The 19,163-nt window shown below is 41.9% G+C and overlaps 2 protein-coding genes across 5 annotated transcripts in view; one reads left to right on the top strand and one right to left on the bottom strand.

The window, feature by feature from the left end:
• Nucleotides 1–15,045, bottom strand: part of CUNH2orf76 (chromosome unknown C2orf76 homolog) — a 60,436-nt gene extending 45,391 nt beyond the window's left edge. For 2 of the 4 annotated variants that reach the window (XM_006921007.3, XM_015596637.2), the window contains exon 1: nucleotides 14,650–14,970. The gene's annotated coding sequence lies outside the window, so the exon portion shown is untranslated. The other 2 variants (XM_025039328.1, XM_025039330.1) reach the window with 2 other exon arrangements.
• Nucleotides 15,046–15,101: 56 nt separating this feature from the next.
• The window catches only part of DBI (diazepam binding inhibitor, acyl-CoA binding protein), a 5,123-nt gene continuing 1,061 nt past the window's right edge, over nucleotides 15,102–19,163 (top strand). The window contains exons 1-3 of the mRNA XM_006921006.3: nucleotides 15,102–15,253; nucleotides 16,302–16,419; nucleotides 18,399–18,461. Coding sequence (XP_006921068.1) covers nucleotides 15,245–15,253; nucleotides 16,302–16,419; nucleotides 18,399–18,461 — 190 coding nt within the window. The 5' untranslated portion in view covers nucleotides 15,102–15,244. The remainder of the gene's footprint in view (nucleotides 15,254–16,301; nucleotides 16,420–18,398; nucleotides 18,462–19,163) is intronic.

Genomic DNA, 19,163 nt, shown 5'->3' with positions numbered 1-19,163 from the left:
TTCTGAATAGACCCAGGTCACTTGAACTAAAAGTGTGCCCTGCTTACTGGCTCAGAGCTGCCCTCCCTCTCCACAGCCCCCAATCCCTCCCATCAACCTCCAAGGATGTTTTAAGGTGGACGATTAGGAGAGGGCTGAGGTTTCCCTGTCCCCCAGAGAGACTGAAGGCCTTATGTATCCAAGTATGCTGGGGAACTTCAGGGAGGGTAGACACTCAAACTTTCATGGCTCTGTGAATACAGGCACCCAAGTCACTACTCTACCTGGTGTGGGGAGAGGGTACTCAGATTCAGCTAATGGAGTAAGGGTAGGATTCCCAGTGGGGAAGGGAAAATAATAGGACCTAGTGAACAGGGGTCCTTTGAGCCAATTCAAAGTATTATTGTTTCTACTGCACACATAAATACTTCCCTGTCCATAGTGCTGGAGGCGATTCTTCCCTATAGGGAAGAGTTACAGGTAGAAAAATGCTAGCAGGACAAGCTCCCACATTTGTCACCAGTGGGTGGGTCAAGATATCACCCAATTGCCCTTACTCGCTCATGTCCATAGTTTTCAATATATAAAAGATGTCCTGTTCATTGGCAAGTCAGAAACCTTTGTCTCAATGGTACCTTAGTATGCTGTTATCACACCTCAACCAGCAGAATCCAGGGGTCTATTTGTCAAGTAAAGTTTCTTGGGATAGCGTGGGTGGATTCACAATGCCTAATCCCTTTGGCCATTAAGGAACAGCTAGCTCTTCAGCCTCCTATCACCAAAAAGGCAGCAGAGCACCTCATGAGACTCTGGATATTGGAAGCAGGAGGGCTCTATGACATGGCAGTGTGCCCAGGCTGAACTACAATACCCCAAATGCCCTTTCAAGCATGCTTCTGGTTACATGAGCCACAAGGGGTAGTCTTTCCTGAGAGAGGACAGAAGGGAGCATTGACCATTTTGCAGCATACATATTTTGCAGATGTAATTAAAATCTATAATCAGCTGACTGTAAATTACTCAAAAGGGATATTCTCCTGGGTAGGCATGACTGCATCAGTTAGAAACCCTTTGGGAGGACTTAGGCATTCCCTGAGCCCAGAGACTCCAAATTGCAGCGGGGACTATAATTGCCCTCCCCTGCCCCAGCTCCCCCTCCTAACCACTGCCTGGGACCACGGGTTTCAGGTGGTGTCTGTGAGGGCCAGCCTGCTCATTGGCCCTTCCTGACTGCCTGCCTCTGGATTTTGGATGCACTCAGTAGGCCCCCACGATGGAGTAAGAAGACTCCTTGAGTGGTATATGTGTGAGCTTTACATTTTGTCCCTACTGGTCCTGCTTCTTCAACTGAAACCTGATTGATACAGTCCTCACTTGGACATTCTACTTGGTCTTTTATACTAGCTGCTCCACAAAGCAGCACCCTCAGTGGTGCCAAAATCAACCGCCTGCATGAAGAGCTGCAGCACTCTGCAGCATGTTCTGTACTTTTTGGCACCACAACCTTAATGACCTCTCTGAGGTACTGGTCTCTGTGGCTGATGATTTTGCCAACTAGAGCCCAAGCAAAAGGAGGCAGCCTCCACCCAGAAGCACCCCTTGAGAGCTTGGACTCCACCTCCCTGGATTCTCTCATTGGACTGACAAGGTCCTAGATCACAAGGATAATGACCACTCGAGGATACTTCAGGCCCAAGTGGGGGACATAATGGGTCTGTGTAAGTTTAATAAAAATTCCCTTCAGGGAATAGGAATTAGAAAAAAAGGTGAAATTATAGTTATCGGAATGGGACACACAGATTTTGGTGAAAGTGGAAGAAGAGAAATAACCTCAGCATCTAGGGAGAAAGCAACCTAGATACTCCAAGAGATAGGAATGGGGATGATCACTCATTAATGATCTTTTGTCTTTCAGAACTGCCCCTGGAGCAGACCTCATGAAGCAAAAACACCCTGGCGAGGTTCCCAAACTGTTGTAAGCACCTTAAATTTAACTGACTCATGATTCTGCCAACTCCTGACAGATGGCTCTGACTACAATATGATCACCATTACCAACAAGTCTATCAGAAACATATACCCCAGCTCCTGGACTTCCCATTTAAAACACCTGTCAGCACTTACTGCTATCTTTCCCACCCCTATTCCCACAGCCACTGCATAGGCATTCTGCGGGATAAATGCCACTCGACTGGTAGCATAAACAAACAAGACAGATTGTACTGACTGCCCTCAGGCAGTCCCTCCGAAAGTAAGTTCTAAATGCGATAATGTGAAAACTCAAGTGAAAGTATTAGCCTATCAGCTGACCAAAGGTGACACTGGAGGCCCTGACAACCTTTGCCCTCCGAACCATGTAGGTCCCAGCTGAAACTATAAAAGAATTCCTTTCCAGGGACATTACATAGACCCCTGGCCCTGTGAGTGAGTGAGCGAGTGAGTGAGGGAGAGAGAGTGAGTGTGTGTGTATGTGTGTGTGTGTGAGAGTGAGAGTGAGTGTGTGTGAGAGAGAGAGTGTGAGAGAGAGAGAGAGAGAGAGAGAGAGAGTGTGTGTGTGTGAGAGAGAGAGAGTGTGTGTGTGTGTGTGTGTGTGTGAGAGAGAGAGTGTGTGTGTGTGTGTGTGTGTGTGTGTGTAAGCCTGTACATCACCCTGAAAACAGTTATTTGTATCTTAGACTTGCAGGTGTTTCAGGAAACATCATGAGCAAGCTCTCAGATGACCATTACCAGACCAACAGTGGCATCTACCCAAAACTGCCCTTGGTTACCTAGGGGAGCTTCCAGGAGAGTTAACTGACTCTAGACTTCCTCCTTATGCCTCACAGTGGAGTCTGTGCAATAGCTGGTACATGCTGCTGTCTCTGGATTGATGCCTGGGACCAAATGAGAAGGTCAATAAAGAAACTAAAGGAGAAAGGCTTCTGGTTTTCTAAGGCCCATGGATGATGTTTTTAGCAGGCTGGGATCAAGACCTGGGGGCATGGTTGAAGTCAATATTGCAGCTTGGCCTAGTCCTGCTGCTTGCAGTCTTGTTCAGAGTAGCCTTAATTAAATGCTGTCTGAGACTAATAGAACCAATTTAGTCCCAGACCCTTTTAGTCAGATTAACCGGGATGGCTGACAGAAAGGCACAGTCATAGGAATATTCACCAGAATATGGTGGAGAAATGAGAACTGGCTCTTAGTGGGAGACAATTTTCCATGAGTCTCTGAGTTTCTGCCCATCTTATGAGCAGAGGCCCTGGCAGCCTTTGCTCTGGACTACCTTTTCTAGGATGTCTGTATAGCCTACAGCCTTGGAGGGCAGTACCCCCTCCCTCAGCAGAGGGCCAGTGTGCTTACCCCATAAAATAACAAAGATAGAAACGTCTACACGTGCCTAATCCAATTCCTCACCTTCTGTTCTCTCTTCAATCCATTCTAAATAAGACTTTGCAACTCGCCCTCAGTTGAAACAACATAAGGACAAAGCCACTGAACATGTCTGTCCTTATCTTCCCATCACTTTGATGTCAATGAAAGATGATCTCAACTTCTCTCAGAAGCACTCAACACAGTTAAAGAACTTGCTCATGCTTCTTTGGTTCTGTGACGCCATACTCTCCAGCTGTCTTACAGCTCTGCTCCTTTTCTAGACATCTTCCAGGCTCTTTGAGACCTCAAAATGTTAGTGCTTCTCCAGATTCAGTAATATACCTAGCCTCTTCTCTCCCTACACTCTTCCCTTAGATGAGCACTTCCATCTCATTCTCACCCATGGCCTTCACTGCATTCTGTATGCTAACCACTCCCCAAGATACATTTTCAACCCTCAATTCAAAACTCAGACATTAAGTTGGCTACTTGTTTCTCCATTTAAATATCATCATTTAACATATCCCAAATTGAACTCGGCAGTTTCAACCGGACCCCTACGTCAACCCAGATTTCCCTATCTTGGTAATTATGTGACCATCCACTAAGCTACTCAAGTCATCAGTAAAGCATTCTCCCTTTCCCTTACTCTCTAATCCATCAATAAATATTATCTGCTCTTTCCCCAAAATGTATCTTGAATTTCTCATTTCTCTCCATCTCCATTAGTCTCTTTTTCTTGGAATAATGGAAAAGCCTCCCAATTGGTATTCCCTCTGTTAGTATGGCCCCTATGTGGCATATAGCAGCATGGGTGATATAAAAATGTAAATCCAAGTACCTCTCTCTTGCTTAAAATTCTTCAAAGCCTTCCCACAGCCCCTGAAGTGCAACCTCCTCTTCATGGTCAGCAAGTCCCTGCATGATGTAGCCCCAAATGCTATCTCCCGAGTCACCACCCAACCGTCACAATGGCCGTCTTTCAGTTCTTCCAATACACCAAGCTATCTCAGGCCTTTACACAGGTTGACCCCTACCTTGAAACATTCTCGCTTTTTCTAAAACTGGATCCTCCTTATCCATCTGTTCTCAATGTAAATGTCATTTCCTTGAAAGGACATTTCCTAAAAGGCTCAGCCCGATTTGTTAATCCTTCGCTCCGTTGCCCCCTACCATAAGACAGTAACACATGAAGGGAAGGACTATGTTTTTAATACCAATTTGCTTACTTCTAATTTTTTCATGAATCCTGAGTTGAATTGTGTCCCCACAAAAAGATGTTGAAGTCCTAACCCCGACTCAGTACCTCAGAATGTGACCTCATTTGGAAATACAGTTGTTCAAGATGTAATTAAGGTGAAGTCATACTAGATTAGGGTGGGCTTCAAATCCTGTATGACTGGTGTCCTTATAAGAAGATGGCCATGTGAAGACATACACAGGGAGAACGCCATATGAAGGTGAAGACTGAAGTGATACATCTACAAGCCAAGCCCAGGGCTACCAAAAGCTAAAAGAAAGGTATGGAACAGAGTCCCCCTTTACAGGCCTCAGAAGGAATCAATCCTGCCGATGCCTTGATTTTGGACTTCTAGCCTCTGGAACTGTGAGACAATAAATTTCCCTTGTTTTAAGCCACCCAATTTGTGATACTTTGTTACAACAACCCAGGGAAACTAACATAAATGCGGAAATGGAAAGACACAATTAGAAGTGAAAGGTGGTCTTACAGGGAATGGGAGGAGGGCGGGCATGGAGACATCAATGACAGTTTTAATATTATGTTTCTTTAAACTAAAGCTTTCATTTTTAAAAGTTACCTAATTAGTAAAATATAGGCTACGGTTACAGTGAAGCCTCTTACCAAGACAAAAAAAAGATATATCATACGAATGTCTATTATACCAATGTTAAAAGATACCAAAAATAGTTCCTGACAAATTATAATGGAATCAATGAAGGAAGGTCAGATTCCTCAACTCTAGGACCTTATTATAAGGACGAGAACAAGTTATTTGACCTCTGATTTTGTTTGTTTCAAGGCTTGATTTAGTAAACTGCATTAACAATGGTAATAATAGCTACCCAGCACGTGTCAAACATTGTGTTAAATGCTTTAGCCACATCATAAATAATACTCAACTGACTATCAGCAAACTCAGTATAATTGTCCCCATTTCACAGATGAGGAAATGAAGGATGTGTGAGTTAAGAATAATGCTGCTGATTCAGTAACAGAGCCAAGACAAGAACACACACCTTCTGACTTCCACCAAGAGCTACCTATTACGTTACACAAATAATGTATTTGGCAGACTCTCGTAAAGAACAACCAGTTTCACTGAAGCAACATTCCCAGTACTTTTACATATAATCAGAAAATACTGTTAAGATAGATTCAAAACTTACTTTTTGTATCACTCATCCCAGAAAAGACGCTTTTAAAAAATAAACTACTTCTAGAGGCAATACTCAAAAATATACATTTCACTAAGCACTAACTAAAGTTGGATTTGGCCTTACTGAAACACATTTTTAATGGCCTAATAAGGATCTGACCACTTGGCTTCTTATGAAGAAAAACATTCTGCTATTAAATTTGGTAGGGAATTAGCTTCAGCCACTTTAAACAGATTTCAAATAGCCAAAACAGAAATAACACACTCCAGAAGAAGAACAATGACCTTTGTTCAGCTTAAAAAGCCACAACTTTAAGTTACAAATTCAGGATCCACTGTAATTCAGAGAAATAACAATAGTAAATTTTAAATGGCATTGTCCTATACTTCTGCTTCTGGGATAACAGAAATATATTTTTCCCTATACTTCCTGCTACATACAACTAAAAATCCTGGACAGTATATATAAAACAAACATAAGAAAATCTGAAAGGTGGAGTGAAGGTGGCAGACTGGCTAGGGACCTCAAGACTCAAGGAATGACATGGTGGTAAGGTTCCTGGATTTTCATATATTTCAGACATAGAGCTGAAGAAGTCGGCAACCTGAAAGCCCCAACTGATGCAAGACCAAAAAAAAAGCCTGAACAAAAACTCACCCTCTCTAGCCACAGGAGCAAGAAAGAGGTTAGCAAGACAGAGAACTTTTAGACAATAAGCACTTTACTCCAGCCAGAAATCACAGAAAAAAACGGTGGCTACAACTACACTAGCAAAGGCAGAGCTGGAGCCTAGATTTCTACCTTTCCAGGCTTTAATGAGGAGCCCCTCGATCCCACCCACAGCGTGATGTTAGAGAAGGCAAGTAAGGCGCTGAGCAGTAATGATCCCGACTCCAGTGGAGACCACCTGGAGAACTCAGACTTCCACCTCCACTGAAAGTAATGTAAGGCCCCTCCCCCTCCACATTGGGGTGGTACTGAGAGTCTAGCTAAATTAATCCATTGTATTGCTACTTCAACATCCTTTTTGTTTGGCCCATCAGCCTGCAGGGACCTTAAACTAACACTTGCTCCCTCATGCAAGCATATACTCTAGACAGTGTCCTGTGAGTCAGATGCAGATATAAGTTCCTGATGTGATTTCCTCAACAGCCCTTGTGATCAACAGTCTCCTCTGCCTCCCAAGGCCTTCCTCTTGTGCACTCTTTAGATAAGGTCCCCATGGGGCTTACATGAGCCCCACACTTTTGGTTTGAATTGACCAATCAAGCCTTAGCTGGAAACTCCAAAGAGACCTTAATAAAGACGTGTGCCCCAGGTCCTGCCATACTCTCTTGCTGTACTCTGCCCTGACCTCCTGCGTGGCCCCTCGAGGAGTACTATGTCCCTCCTGACCTATGAATAATAAACTTTTCTATTTCGATTTCTCCTGGAATCTTTGATTGAGCTCAGCATCTGGCACCCTGCATTCCACTTAACAAATGTTAATTTAACAAAGTCATAACAGGTGGTATCAGAGGCAGCCTGGCAGTGAGTGAGGACTTTCACATCCACCTATCGATAATGAGGCCACCCCCACCTCCACCCCAATGTTTGTGGAAGATGTGTGGGAGCAGTAAGGAGGAACTCCTAGCCCTCCCAAATTTGGAGGCTTAGTGGAGACTGAGAACTCCCACCCCACCTCAAGTGTCAACAGGACCAATTCAAGAACCTGAACTTCTATCCCCCCCTCCGCCTGCAGAAACAAGTCACCAGCACCCCCTTTCTCTCTCAGAGAGATGTCAGAAAGTCACTAAAACAAGACATTTAAATAAGATCCACAGTCTCAGAAAATAACACCCAAAATGCCCAGGTTTCAACTGAAAATCGCTCAGCATACCAAGAACTAGGAAGAAGATCTCAGCCTGAATTTAAAAAGGCAATCAAGTGATGCCAACAGCAAGATGACAGAAATGTTAGACTATGACAAAGGTTTTTAATCGCACATCATAAAAATGCTTCAATAAGCAATTACAAATATGCTTGGAACAAATGAAAAATTAAAAGGTTTCATAAAATAAATGGAAGTTATAAAGAAGAACCAAATGGACATTCTAGAACTGAAAAACACAACTGAAATTCAATTCTAGAACTGAAAAACACAGCTGAAATTCAATGAATGGGCTCAAAATCAGAATGGAGAGAACACAAGAAGGAATCAGTGAACTGGAAGATAGACCATATCCTGGGCCATAGAAAAACACGTAACAAATTTAAAGAAGTGAAATCACACAGAGTGTATTCTCTGACCTCAATGGAATCAAAGTAGACATCAAAAAGAGGAAGATACCAAGAAAATCTCTAAACACTTGGAAACTAGGCAAGAAAGTGTTATATGAACCTTGAGTCAAAGAAGACGTCTCAAAGGAAATTTAAAAATATGTTGAACTGAAAGAAAGTAAAAGTACAACATAAAATTTGTGGGACACAGTTACAGCAGGACTGTGAGGAAAATGTACAGCATTAAATGCATACAATAACTAAGGAAAAAGTCTCAGATCAATAATCTAAGCTCAATAACCTAAAAAAAGAAGAGCTAAACAAACTCAAAGCAAACAGAAGGAAAGAATAAAAAGTAAACCTCAATAAAATTGAAAAAAGAAAGACAATAGAAAATCAATGAAAAAAAGAGCTGTTTCTTTGGAAAGATTTTTAAAAACTGACAAATCTTGCAAAGGCCTGGCAAAGAAAAAATAGAGAAAACACAAATGACTAATATCAGAAATCAAACAGAGGATATCATCATAGACTCAACACACATTATGGGGATAAAAAGGAATACTATGAACAGATCTTTGTATGCAAATTTCACAACTTAGATAAAATGAACTAACTTCTTGAAAAACACAAATTACTACCACTTACTCAATATGAAATAGACAATTTGAATGGTCCTATAATTATTGAGAATATTGAATTCATAATTTTAAGACTACCAGGAAAAAAATCTCCATGCCCAGAAGGTTTCATTGGGGAATTCTACAAAACATTTAAAGAATTAACATCAGCTCTACACAATCACTTCCAGAAAACAGAAGAGGAAGTAACATTTCCTAATTCATTTTATGAAGCTAATATTTCCATAACAAACCAAAGACATTATAAAAAATAAAATTATAGACCAATATCCCTTATGAATAAAGATGTAAATAACCTTAAAATACTAGCAAATAGAATTCAGTGATATATACAAAGAATTATATATCATGGCCAAGTGGGTTTCTTACAGGGAAGCAGGCTAGTTCAATATTTAAAAAGCAATCAATGTAATCTACCATTTTAACAGTCTAAAGAAGAAAAGTCACATAATCATATCAATCAATGAAAAAGCATCTGATAAATTTCAACATCCATTCATGATAAGAACTCTTAGAAAAATAGAAATAGAGAGGAACTGCCTCAACTTGATAAAAGGAACCTACAAAAAACCTACACTTAACAATGAAAGATTGAATGCCTTCCTCCTAAAATCAGGAACAAGGCAAGTATATCCACTCTCATCGCTCCTATTCAACATAGTGCTAGAAGTTCTAGCCAGTGTAACAAGGCCAAAAAAGGAACTAAAAGGCACACAGATGAGAAATAAAACTGTACCTATTTGTAGGTGACATGATCATCTACACAGAAAAATCTCAAAAAATCTACAAAAAAAGATCTTGTAGAATAGGTGAGTTCAGCAAAGTCACAGGATACAAGATAAACATACAAAAACAAATTGTATTTCTATATACAAGAAATGAACATATGGACACAATTAAAAATACAATACTATTTGTAATCACTCAAAACAATTAAATATTTAGCTGTAAATGTAACAAAACATGCACAAGACTTATCCACTGAAAACAAAGCACTGATGAAAGAAAACGAAGATCAAAATAAATAGAGAAACTTACTGTGTACACAGATTGGAAGACTCAACATAGTAAAAATATCGATTCTTCCCAAATCAATATATAAGTTTAACACAATTCCTATCAAAAGCACAGCAAGATTTTTTGTAGACACAGACAAGATTATTCTACAATTTATATGGAAAAGTAAAGGAACTAGAATAGCTAAAATAATTTTGAAAAAGAATAAGGTAGGAAGAAACAATTTACCCAATTTCAAACTTATCACATAGCTACAGTAAACAGGACTGTGTGGTATTGGTGGAGAAACAGATGCACAGGTCGAGAGAACCCAGAAAAAGACCACATAAATATGCCCAACAGTTTACTGACAAAGATGCAAAAAAGGGCAGTTCAACAGAGGAAAGGTATCTTTTCAACAAATGGTGCTAGGGTAATTAGAACATCCGGGACAAAAAAAAAAAAGGGAACCGCAACCTAAATCTTATACCTTATACAAAAATTAATTCAAAATAGATCAACTGTGAACCACAAAAGTATAAAACTTTTACAAAAAAAAGAGAGAGGAAAAAAAGGAGAAAATATTCAGGATCTAAGACTAGGCAAAGAGTTATTAGATTTGACACCAAAAGTGCAATCCATAAAAGGAAAAGCTGATAAGCTAGATCTCATCAAAATTAAAAACTTATGTTCTGTTAAAGGCTCTCTGAAGAAGATGAAAAGACAAGGTGAAAACTGGGAGAAAATATCTGCAAACCACATATCCAACAAAGGACTGCACTCTTGGGCATTTATTCCAGAAAAATAAAAACATATGTTCACATAAATATCCTCACAGGAATGACTAGCGGCAGCTTTACTGGTAATAGCCAAGAAGTGCAAATAATACAGATGCCCTTCAACAGGTGAATAGTTCATTATATGATGGACTACTACTCACTAATAAAGGAAAAAACAATTGGGACACACAACAATCCGGACAAATCACCAGAGAATTAAGGTGAGTGGAAAAGCCAATCTCAAAAGTTACAAATGACATGATTTCAATTAGATAACATTCTTGAAACGACAAAATGATAGAAGTGGAGAACAAATGCCTGGTTGCCAAGGGCTAAGGACAGGGTAAGAGCAGGAAGGAAGTGGTTGTGGCTGTCCCAGATAATATGTCACAGGTAACTGATGATGGAAATGTTCTGTATCTTAAATATACCAATGTCAATATACTGATGGTGGTATGTATTATAGTTTTGCAAGATGTTACCATTAGGAGAAAATGGGTAAAAGACACGAGATCACTGTTATTTAACAACTGCAAGCGAATCTACAATTCTCTCAAAATAAAAATTAGGGGTTTTTTTTAATGGCATTATTACAAAATAAAGTTTTGTTTTGTTTTGTTTTCTTAAGGGCATTTGTCTCCAAGAAATTATCAGCCAAAGTATTTGTCATCAGATTTTACTATTTCTAACTTTCATGTTGACAGGTAATAGAAGAGCTCACTAGAAAATTCATCTCTAACAACCTAGTCTTAAAGCATTTACCAAGTGCTTGTCATGTGTAACTAGGAGCTAAGGAAACAGGCAAAGACAATGTAGGATCAGAAGAGTTTATACTTCTAATGAAGTTGAGCAAGAACTACAGTACTGAACTCAAGATAGCTTCATAAGATGCTTCATTATTCCTGTCCATAATCATAAGTATTTCTAAGCAGAAAACAGGCAGCACTTGACCAGTGTATGACCAACTTATGTTTAAGAAACTCTAAAGAAAGTCTTCTTCCTTTCCTTACTCCCAGCCAGTATAATACTCTCTCTCACCAGAATCCCGTTCCCAAGCCCTGGTCTCCTTATCTCACATCAGCCCAAATCACCACCCTACTATGGTGGCTGTGCAGAAACAGGCCAAGGAAAAGTTCATACACATGCACGTGATGCACACACACATTCTTTTCTCATGCCCAAGCTGCTCCAATTCCTCTGAACATGAACATCAAAACAAAGAAGAGAATGACAAAGGGGAGAAACTGGTTAAGACCTCCAGCTGCCAGGCCTCCTCTCACTAGTTATGCTATCAGGAAAAGAAAGGTCCTCAGCCTGTGAGCGCAGAGGGGTGAAAGCTATGCTGCATCATTATCCCACTCTCCCAGCTCTTACTTCCCTCGGCCTTCACAACACAAAGGCCCCCAACTCTGCCCACCTATCCCCACTCCTTTCCCACAATCATCTCCCAAGCACCTCCTGCCTTTTAAAACACTAGTCTCCTCTCAACTTGCTGCAGCTATGCCTCAGGAATCACAGTCCAAGAAACCGGAAAATAAATACTGAATGAATATAATTCACCATTTGTTATACTCTAACCCTTGCCCTCTAGTAAAGCTTTGCTGTAACTGTAGTCCATTTCAATGATTGGTTACTTTTAGAATTAGAGGTTTAGTTTATACCAAGAAACCTAATATTAAACTACTATTCACACCCACTGGGCAAGAACTGCTTTCACCACTGTTAATATATCTTGCCTGTCTGGCTTTACACTAAGACCCAGCAAGTGAAGCCTCTAAGAAGTCAAAATGATATCCCAAGAAATGTGAGGGCAAGTTACTTTACTCTAGCCTACAGCTGCACAATCAATTCTAATAAACTTAGTAGGTTTCCAAGTTCATGGCTAATCAGAAGGAATATATTTCATAGTTGAAAAGCATCCCTTTCACTCACCCACCATTAGCTGACTGCCTAAGAAGTGCCAGACACTTGGAGACAGGCATTGACCAATACACAGTGATCCCTATCCTCCCTGGCTTATGTAGAGGGGGCTCAGACAATAAATTAAGTAAAAATAACTGTAAATAAAATAATTACAAAGTGTGACAGTTACAAACAAGTATATAGATAGAGCTGAGAAATTTGCACTTACTTGGGATATGAAGAAAAATGCCCTAACACTGCTGAAATACAGAATAAAAAATTCATATACTTTATTGACCCCAATATACTCTAAAATTTACTTTTAAAAGTTAAATCCTAGATGCTGGCTTTTTACCATCTCTTTATGTTAAAATCTGAATGCCATTCCAATTTCCTAGAGTAGAAATGGTAAATGGATGGCTTAAGGCAACATTTCCATAGGTGGTGATTATCAAATATGGGTCACTGAGAAGTGAAGCAGGAAGTAGGCCAAATAGTAGGCCTTAAACTTGGCCTAGGATTAAGAAATACAAATTGGTATTCACAAAAGTCATGAGGATGTAAGGTATAGCATAAGGAATATAGTCAATAATATTGTAATAACTATATATGGTGTTAGATGGGTACTATATTTATCAAGGTGATCACTTCATAAGTTATATGTCTAATTATGTTATATACCTGAAACTAATATTGTATGCCAATTATAAAAAAAAAATAAAAATCAAAAAACTTGGCCTAAGGTGGGCCCTGTCATAAGAAAAGACAGTCTTCCGTCTTTGTCAAGATCACTTAGCACCCTGCTCCCTGGGATCCACAATCCTTACTAGTTCCATACTTCAGTTGCTTTAAACAACTTTAGTAGATTCACCTGAGCACAAAGCCATTTGTGGAAAAATTTCTTTAGAGAAATGGAGTATATTCCAATGAAGCAACCAACAAATCAACCTCACTTAAACTGGAGACTGCCAAGTAATTTAAAACACTAATATTGCTTTCTACAATATTTAGCTCCAATCAAAACTTAAGCACATCAAACAATCCTTGGGGAATATTTAAAAAATTACCAAACACAATAATCTAATGTTAAAATAGCCAACTAGGACACCTAGTTGACCGTCAATCTGACCCACAGAGGGGATAATCTAAATTTCCATCAAGGAAGTTGCAAATGCCTTGGAGAAAAAATGAATGCAGGCTTCATGTGGGCTTCAGACAGAAAAAAACAGCTCTGAATTGTCATTTTAGAAGAAACCTAAATTTCAAATGTAATTTCTTCAAATTTAACGCCAAGACTTCTGTTAATTTGCTTGGCTTTGCTTTCTTAAACAAAATTATCTATAGACTGAAGACTCTAGATCTGTTCCTTGCTACTGTATCTACTTCTTGCTAAACATTTTATAAAGCCTGACAATGTCACCTCTGAAAGCTTCCATCTGGCCTTTCTTTCTAAACACCTACGTGTGTAAATTAGGAGGAAGGAGGGAGATTTGTATTCCAGTCCTCTTGTCACAAATTAGGAATTGGAATGATCTTTTTTAAATGATCTCCAGAGAATTCTCCACTAAGTCCTCCCTTCACCCAGGTCCTTTGTTATCACCAGGAAATTCTCTTTAGTGTCTAAGGCATCACTCTCAAACGCTCCCATCTACCTGCGCTGCTCCTTTCTGTTGCCATGGAGAACATCAGCCTCCTAACAATCCTGCAAAGACCTGCCCCCTCAGATACATCATCATCTGCTCAAAAGCCTCTGACTTCCCCTCTCACTCAGAATAAAAGTGAAAGTTCCTATAAAGGCCAAGCTCTACACCATCTAGCCTGCCACCTCAACTCTCTAGCCTCATCTTTTTCTACCCTTTCCCTCACCCCCTGTTCACATCTTCACACTAATTTTCTGCCTGGAATACTCCTTTCTCTCCATGAGGGGCTTTCTCAAATGTTACATCCACCACCACCTCCCCACATGTAAAACTGTAAATTTTCAACTCCCTATCCCCCTAACAAACTTTCTACTTAGTTTATTGTATTAACTGTTATCCTCAATATAAATTCTAGGCATGAAAGGATTTATCTGTCTTGTTCACTGCTGTATCCCCAAGGCCTAGACCAGTGTAAGTTACCTGACAAGAGTTCAGTAAAAATTGTGAATGAAGGAGTCATTCGCTTAAGAAATGTCTGCCGGACCCTTAGCCCTGGCCAAGTTTGTTAAAGTCAAGACAAATGAGACCCTGTCCCTGCCTATAATGCACCAGATTAAGAACCGCACCACAAACAAAAATGTGCAATACAGGGCTGCAAATTAACACCATGGGCAGACGTGCCAAATGTTCAGAGTAAGAGACCTTAGCTTCGCCTTTCTGGGAACCAGTCCAGCTTCCCACCATCGCGCAGTTCTCCAGGGATTTCCTCTTGGTTCCTGAAATGGCCCACTTGCCCTCCCCAGCGCTGAGAGGTTATTTGCCCAGAGGTGAAAGTCCGGAGGCTGGGCACAGGATTTAATGAAGCTAACTTAAAAGTCTTGGTTCTTCAGCCCCCACCCCCTCTTCTCTGCCTGGTGGTCCACTAACCACAGCAGCTTGAAAATGAAACCCACTGAGACCAATGAACCCTCTCCTCTCCCTTAAACACGTACTGCTCCCATCATCCCCACCTGCTCCCATCATCCCCACCTGCTCCCGGCGTCCCCTTCGGCTCCTCTCTGCGCGTGCGCGAGCAGACCTACATGGGGTAGGGCTACGCGGGCCGGGCTGCTACGGATGGTCACGCCCCCAATGTAGAGCTGGCTTTTGATTGGCTGCCCGTCTCTCGCCCGAGCTTAGTAGGACAGGCTTGCGACTACTCCTCTAAAGGCGCTGCCAGTCCAGTGTTGTGCCACTGTTTCCTGCTCGTCGCCGCTTCCGCAGGCTCCCTGGAATCCTTACAACCAACCCTGCCGGCATGTCTCAGGTATAACGCGTGCCCAGCTTCGTTGCGAAAGTGCAGCTGGGAGGGAGGCGGTTGAGGGAACCATCCCGCAGACAGAACTCCGCAAGGTCTTTCCCTTCCTGGCTTCGATCTTCCTACTGGACCCATGCCCAACCTTGACTCTTTGAACAGAGCCTTGTAAGCGGAACTTTCCGGTTTGGGATTCCCAGCGCCGTTAGCCGCCCCCGCAACTGCTGGAAAGTTGCCCATCGGGTGGACTTCGCGGAGAAGCAGAGATAGGAATCGTAGGTGAAGGTCCTAGGTAGAAAGATGGGAGGTGGAGGGTTGCATGGATTGAAGGAGTAAGGGAACTGAGTCCCCCATCCGGAAGGACAGGACAGGAGTAGGAGCACCATGCCAAGTGGACAAGCAAGGAGACGGAGGTGAGAGCTTGAGTGTCCGGCGTGAGGGAGGGGAAGGGTGCGCCTGGGGAGAGGTGTCTCAGAGGCCTTTCCCTCCCTCAAATGTAGTTGTGGGGCGATCTTTGGCTCCTCTCACCTCTCTCCAGACCATCACTGGGACAGAGGTCAGCGCTGGATGCCCAAGCCCCAGGGGAAGGGGGCCAACGAAGTCAGGCCACAAACCCTGCTGTACTCATACTCTGTCTCCTTCTCTCAGTTGTTTCAAGCACACTGTGTCACCCCTATCCACAGGTCAGGGCTTCACTGGGATCTTGGCCTCTCCCCAGTCAGACCCAGTAGTGACCAGGCAGTTGGCCTCGCTGCTTTTCCTGCTAAATATACTCCCACTGCAGGTAGTTTTAGCCTGCCTTCTTAACCACTGTATTTCCAGTGCCTGAGACCTGGTATAGCGAGAGCTCCTTATACATAGTAGTTGATCAAATAAATGAACCGAAGTGCTTCCCCTCTTTGTTTTGCTGAATCTTTCTAGCTGCCCTATTGTGGAGAAGAGGGGAGATGAGGGGAAGGGTCTTTTCCTCACTTGCATTGCAGCAGAAGTGCTGCATTTCCAACCCCTCTATTCCCTATTACTGAGCTCTATTTGGGCCTCTCCTCTCCCTCATATTTAGGCAGAGTTTGACAAAGCTGCTGAGGAGGTTAAGAACCTCAAGACCAAGCCATCAGACGAGGAGATGCTGTTCATCTATAGCCACTACAAACAAGCGACTGTGGGTGACATAAATACAGGTATGCTGAGATGAGTTTGGGAGGGACTCTTCATCAAAGCAGGCTCAGCGGCCTCGATTGGTACTGGAACTCTTACTCTGTGGGAACTTCACGCGAAACCACCCCAGGTCCTATTCTTGGGCAGGGCATAGTGATGTTTCATGATATTCCTGGGGTTTAAGCTGGGAGAGGCAAACACCATGTCCCTAGATGGGGTTCGTACACCCTGCACTGGTTTTGGTAGCTCAGGTAGCAGAATTCAAATCCTAGTTTTAGAAAGACTTCACTGATTATCAAGAGCATTTCCCACCTTTTCCAAAGGCCCCACCTTGGAACTGACTTGCTCCAAATTCTCTGCTCAGTAGTAGCTTTGTTAAAACATACTGCTTCCACACCAGATGAGCAAGATCAAAGTCTTGGAGCACTTGGGAGCCAAGCCAAGCCTAATATCAGAAGCAAAGAAGCAGCTGGCTTCCTGGGGCAGGTCAGAGTGTTTTTACTGAAACAGTTCTTGATGACCATTTGTTCTCTGTCAAAAAGTCTTGGTACAAATTTTGAAACCATAGTTTAGACTACCTTATTCTATAATACTGCCTTTCTTGCCTTGGCCAGTTTTTATTCTGCCTCAAAGTCCCTAGAACTCAGATATATATTAGGCAACAGCACAATTCAGTTCATAAAAGGGCTCAAAGATGGTGGCCATGGCAGCACAGAAGGCCATCACTTATACCCCTGTTCAGGAGGGTGAGCATGGCCCCCAGTTCCACTGCAGTTGGGGTGGAGGGTGGAGCAGGTGTACTGGCTGCTAGCCAGCTGAAAGCAAGAGAAGGTGCCAAATCAAATTTGGGTTTATAGGAAGGGCTGAAGTGAGAAAGGTCTTGTGGTGAAAGTGAGTTTTACATGTCCTCCCAGGGAGAGGAAAGAAGTAGAGATAACCAGATTGGCTGAGAAGCTCTTCAGCCAGGCAGTATTTTCACAGACATTGGCCTCTGCCCTGCTTTCACATGAGGTTAGGTAGACTGACTTGGAAATCACTTCCTGATCAGGGAAGTATCAGCACACTAGGGCTGCACGATGCAATACAGTAGTCACCTAAATTTCAACTGAAAATAGTTCAAATTTTAAAAAATCAGAAGTTCAGTCTTCAGTCACACAAACCACCATTTTACATACTCAGTTACCACAAGTGACAAGTGGCTTCTGAGTTGGACAGTGCAGATGTACAACATTTCCATTGTCACAGAAAGGTTATTGGAGTGTGCTGCTGTAAGATTCGGATGATGACTCTGTAGGTGCATCTTCTCCCAGGTATCCCTGGGAATGCTTCCCTTAAAGCACTTGGGAAGACTTGATGTTCCTCTAACACAGTGGTCCATGCTATGGGCACTGCGATTGCTCTCCTTGGCTTTGTTCTCAGCGTGGCAGTAAAATAAGTAAGCAGGGAAGTAATGAGTGTGTTTCCCAAGTACAACTGATAACAGGTCTGTTAGTATACAATTATGGTATAACTTAAACTTGCCCTCAGGAAAAAGCTCCCACAAATCAACAAGAAATAGACTAACAATTTGGTAGTAAAATGGGGCAAAGATATGAACAGACCCATCACAAGAAAGGACACCCAGAAATCTGATAACAATAATGCCTGAGGGAGAAAAATGGGGTAGGAGGAAAATTTTATAGTATACCCCTTTGTAGGATTTGAATTTTAAGCCATGTGCATGGATGTTATGTTTGTTTGTTTGTTTAAGATACAGATTTTTAAAAGACATTTTGGAGTTATTTTACTTATAAGACAAGGACTTTTTAGTAATGAGAATAGTTTTCATCCTATTCTCCAGATTTTGAGTTTGGATTTCTGTACACCGTTCTAGGCCCATTTAACTTCTTGACAGAGTGTAGAAGGAAAGGATGTAATAAAAGATGGCTTTCATGGCAAGAAAGTTGATAAAGTTCTCCATTAACTTGAAGTCAATCTAATGTCTTTCTCTTTCTTGTTTAAGAACGGCCTGGGATGTTGGACTTCAAAGGCAAGGCCAAGTGGGATGCCTGGAATGAGCTGAAAGGTAATTGTTTTAATCAGTTTCCCTAGTTTGCGAAGCCCAGTAATGAAATACTTACTCTTCATTATGGAGTGCAAGGGGTGAGGAGAGAAAACAAAGTGGATGAGACACATTCTGGAAACCAGCTTGACTTGGGTCAGAATGGAAAAAAACTGGGCCACCTACTTTTTCTCCTAATACCATTTATGTCTTTTCCAAAAACACAATCTCCAAGCAGTAGTATCATTTGGAGAGGAGAGCCTGGGAACAGGCCACTGAAAAACAGATTGGGAGGCAATATAGTTGGGGAGGTCTTTATATATATATTCAGAATAAGGAGTGGTTTCCTGCCCACACCATCCTCATACCCCACAAGGCCTGTCAGTGACCCCATAGCCCAAGCAACCCTCCCCAGTTCCCTTCCAGCCAGAAAGGCACAAAAAAGAAAGGAATGAGCTAATGCATGGCAAGCTTCTGGCACCTTGTCAGCTCAGTGAATGGAGCTATTATATGCTAAGCAACAGCAGCCAAGAAGTGTCCCGGCTCCTACTTAATCACGTGCCACAAGACCCAAAAAATGGCACTGAAGTGCCTACCAGCTTTTGTGTTCTTGCTAGCTGGTTTCTAAATAAGCCCTCTGTCTTCCTGCAGATGAGAAACCCTTGAATTCAAAAGGGGCCAGAATGCAATAAAAATACTCCTAGGATTTGCAAGTGGAACAGGAAT

Source organism: Pteropus alecto, unplaced genomic scaffold, assembly GCF_000325575.1.
Source record: "Pteropus alecto unplaced genomic scaffold, ASM32557v1 scaffold3, whole genome shotgun sequence".
Taxonomy (NCBI): Eukaryota; Metazoa; Chordata; class Mammalia; order Chiroptera; family Pteropodidae; genus Pteropus; species Pteropus alecto.
This window is presented reverse-complemented; position numbering and strand designations above follow the sequence as displayed.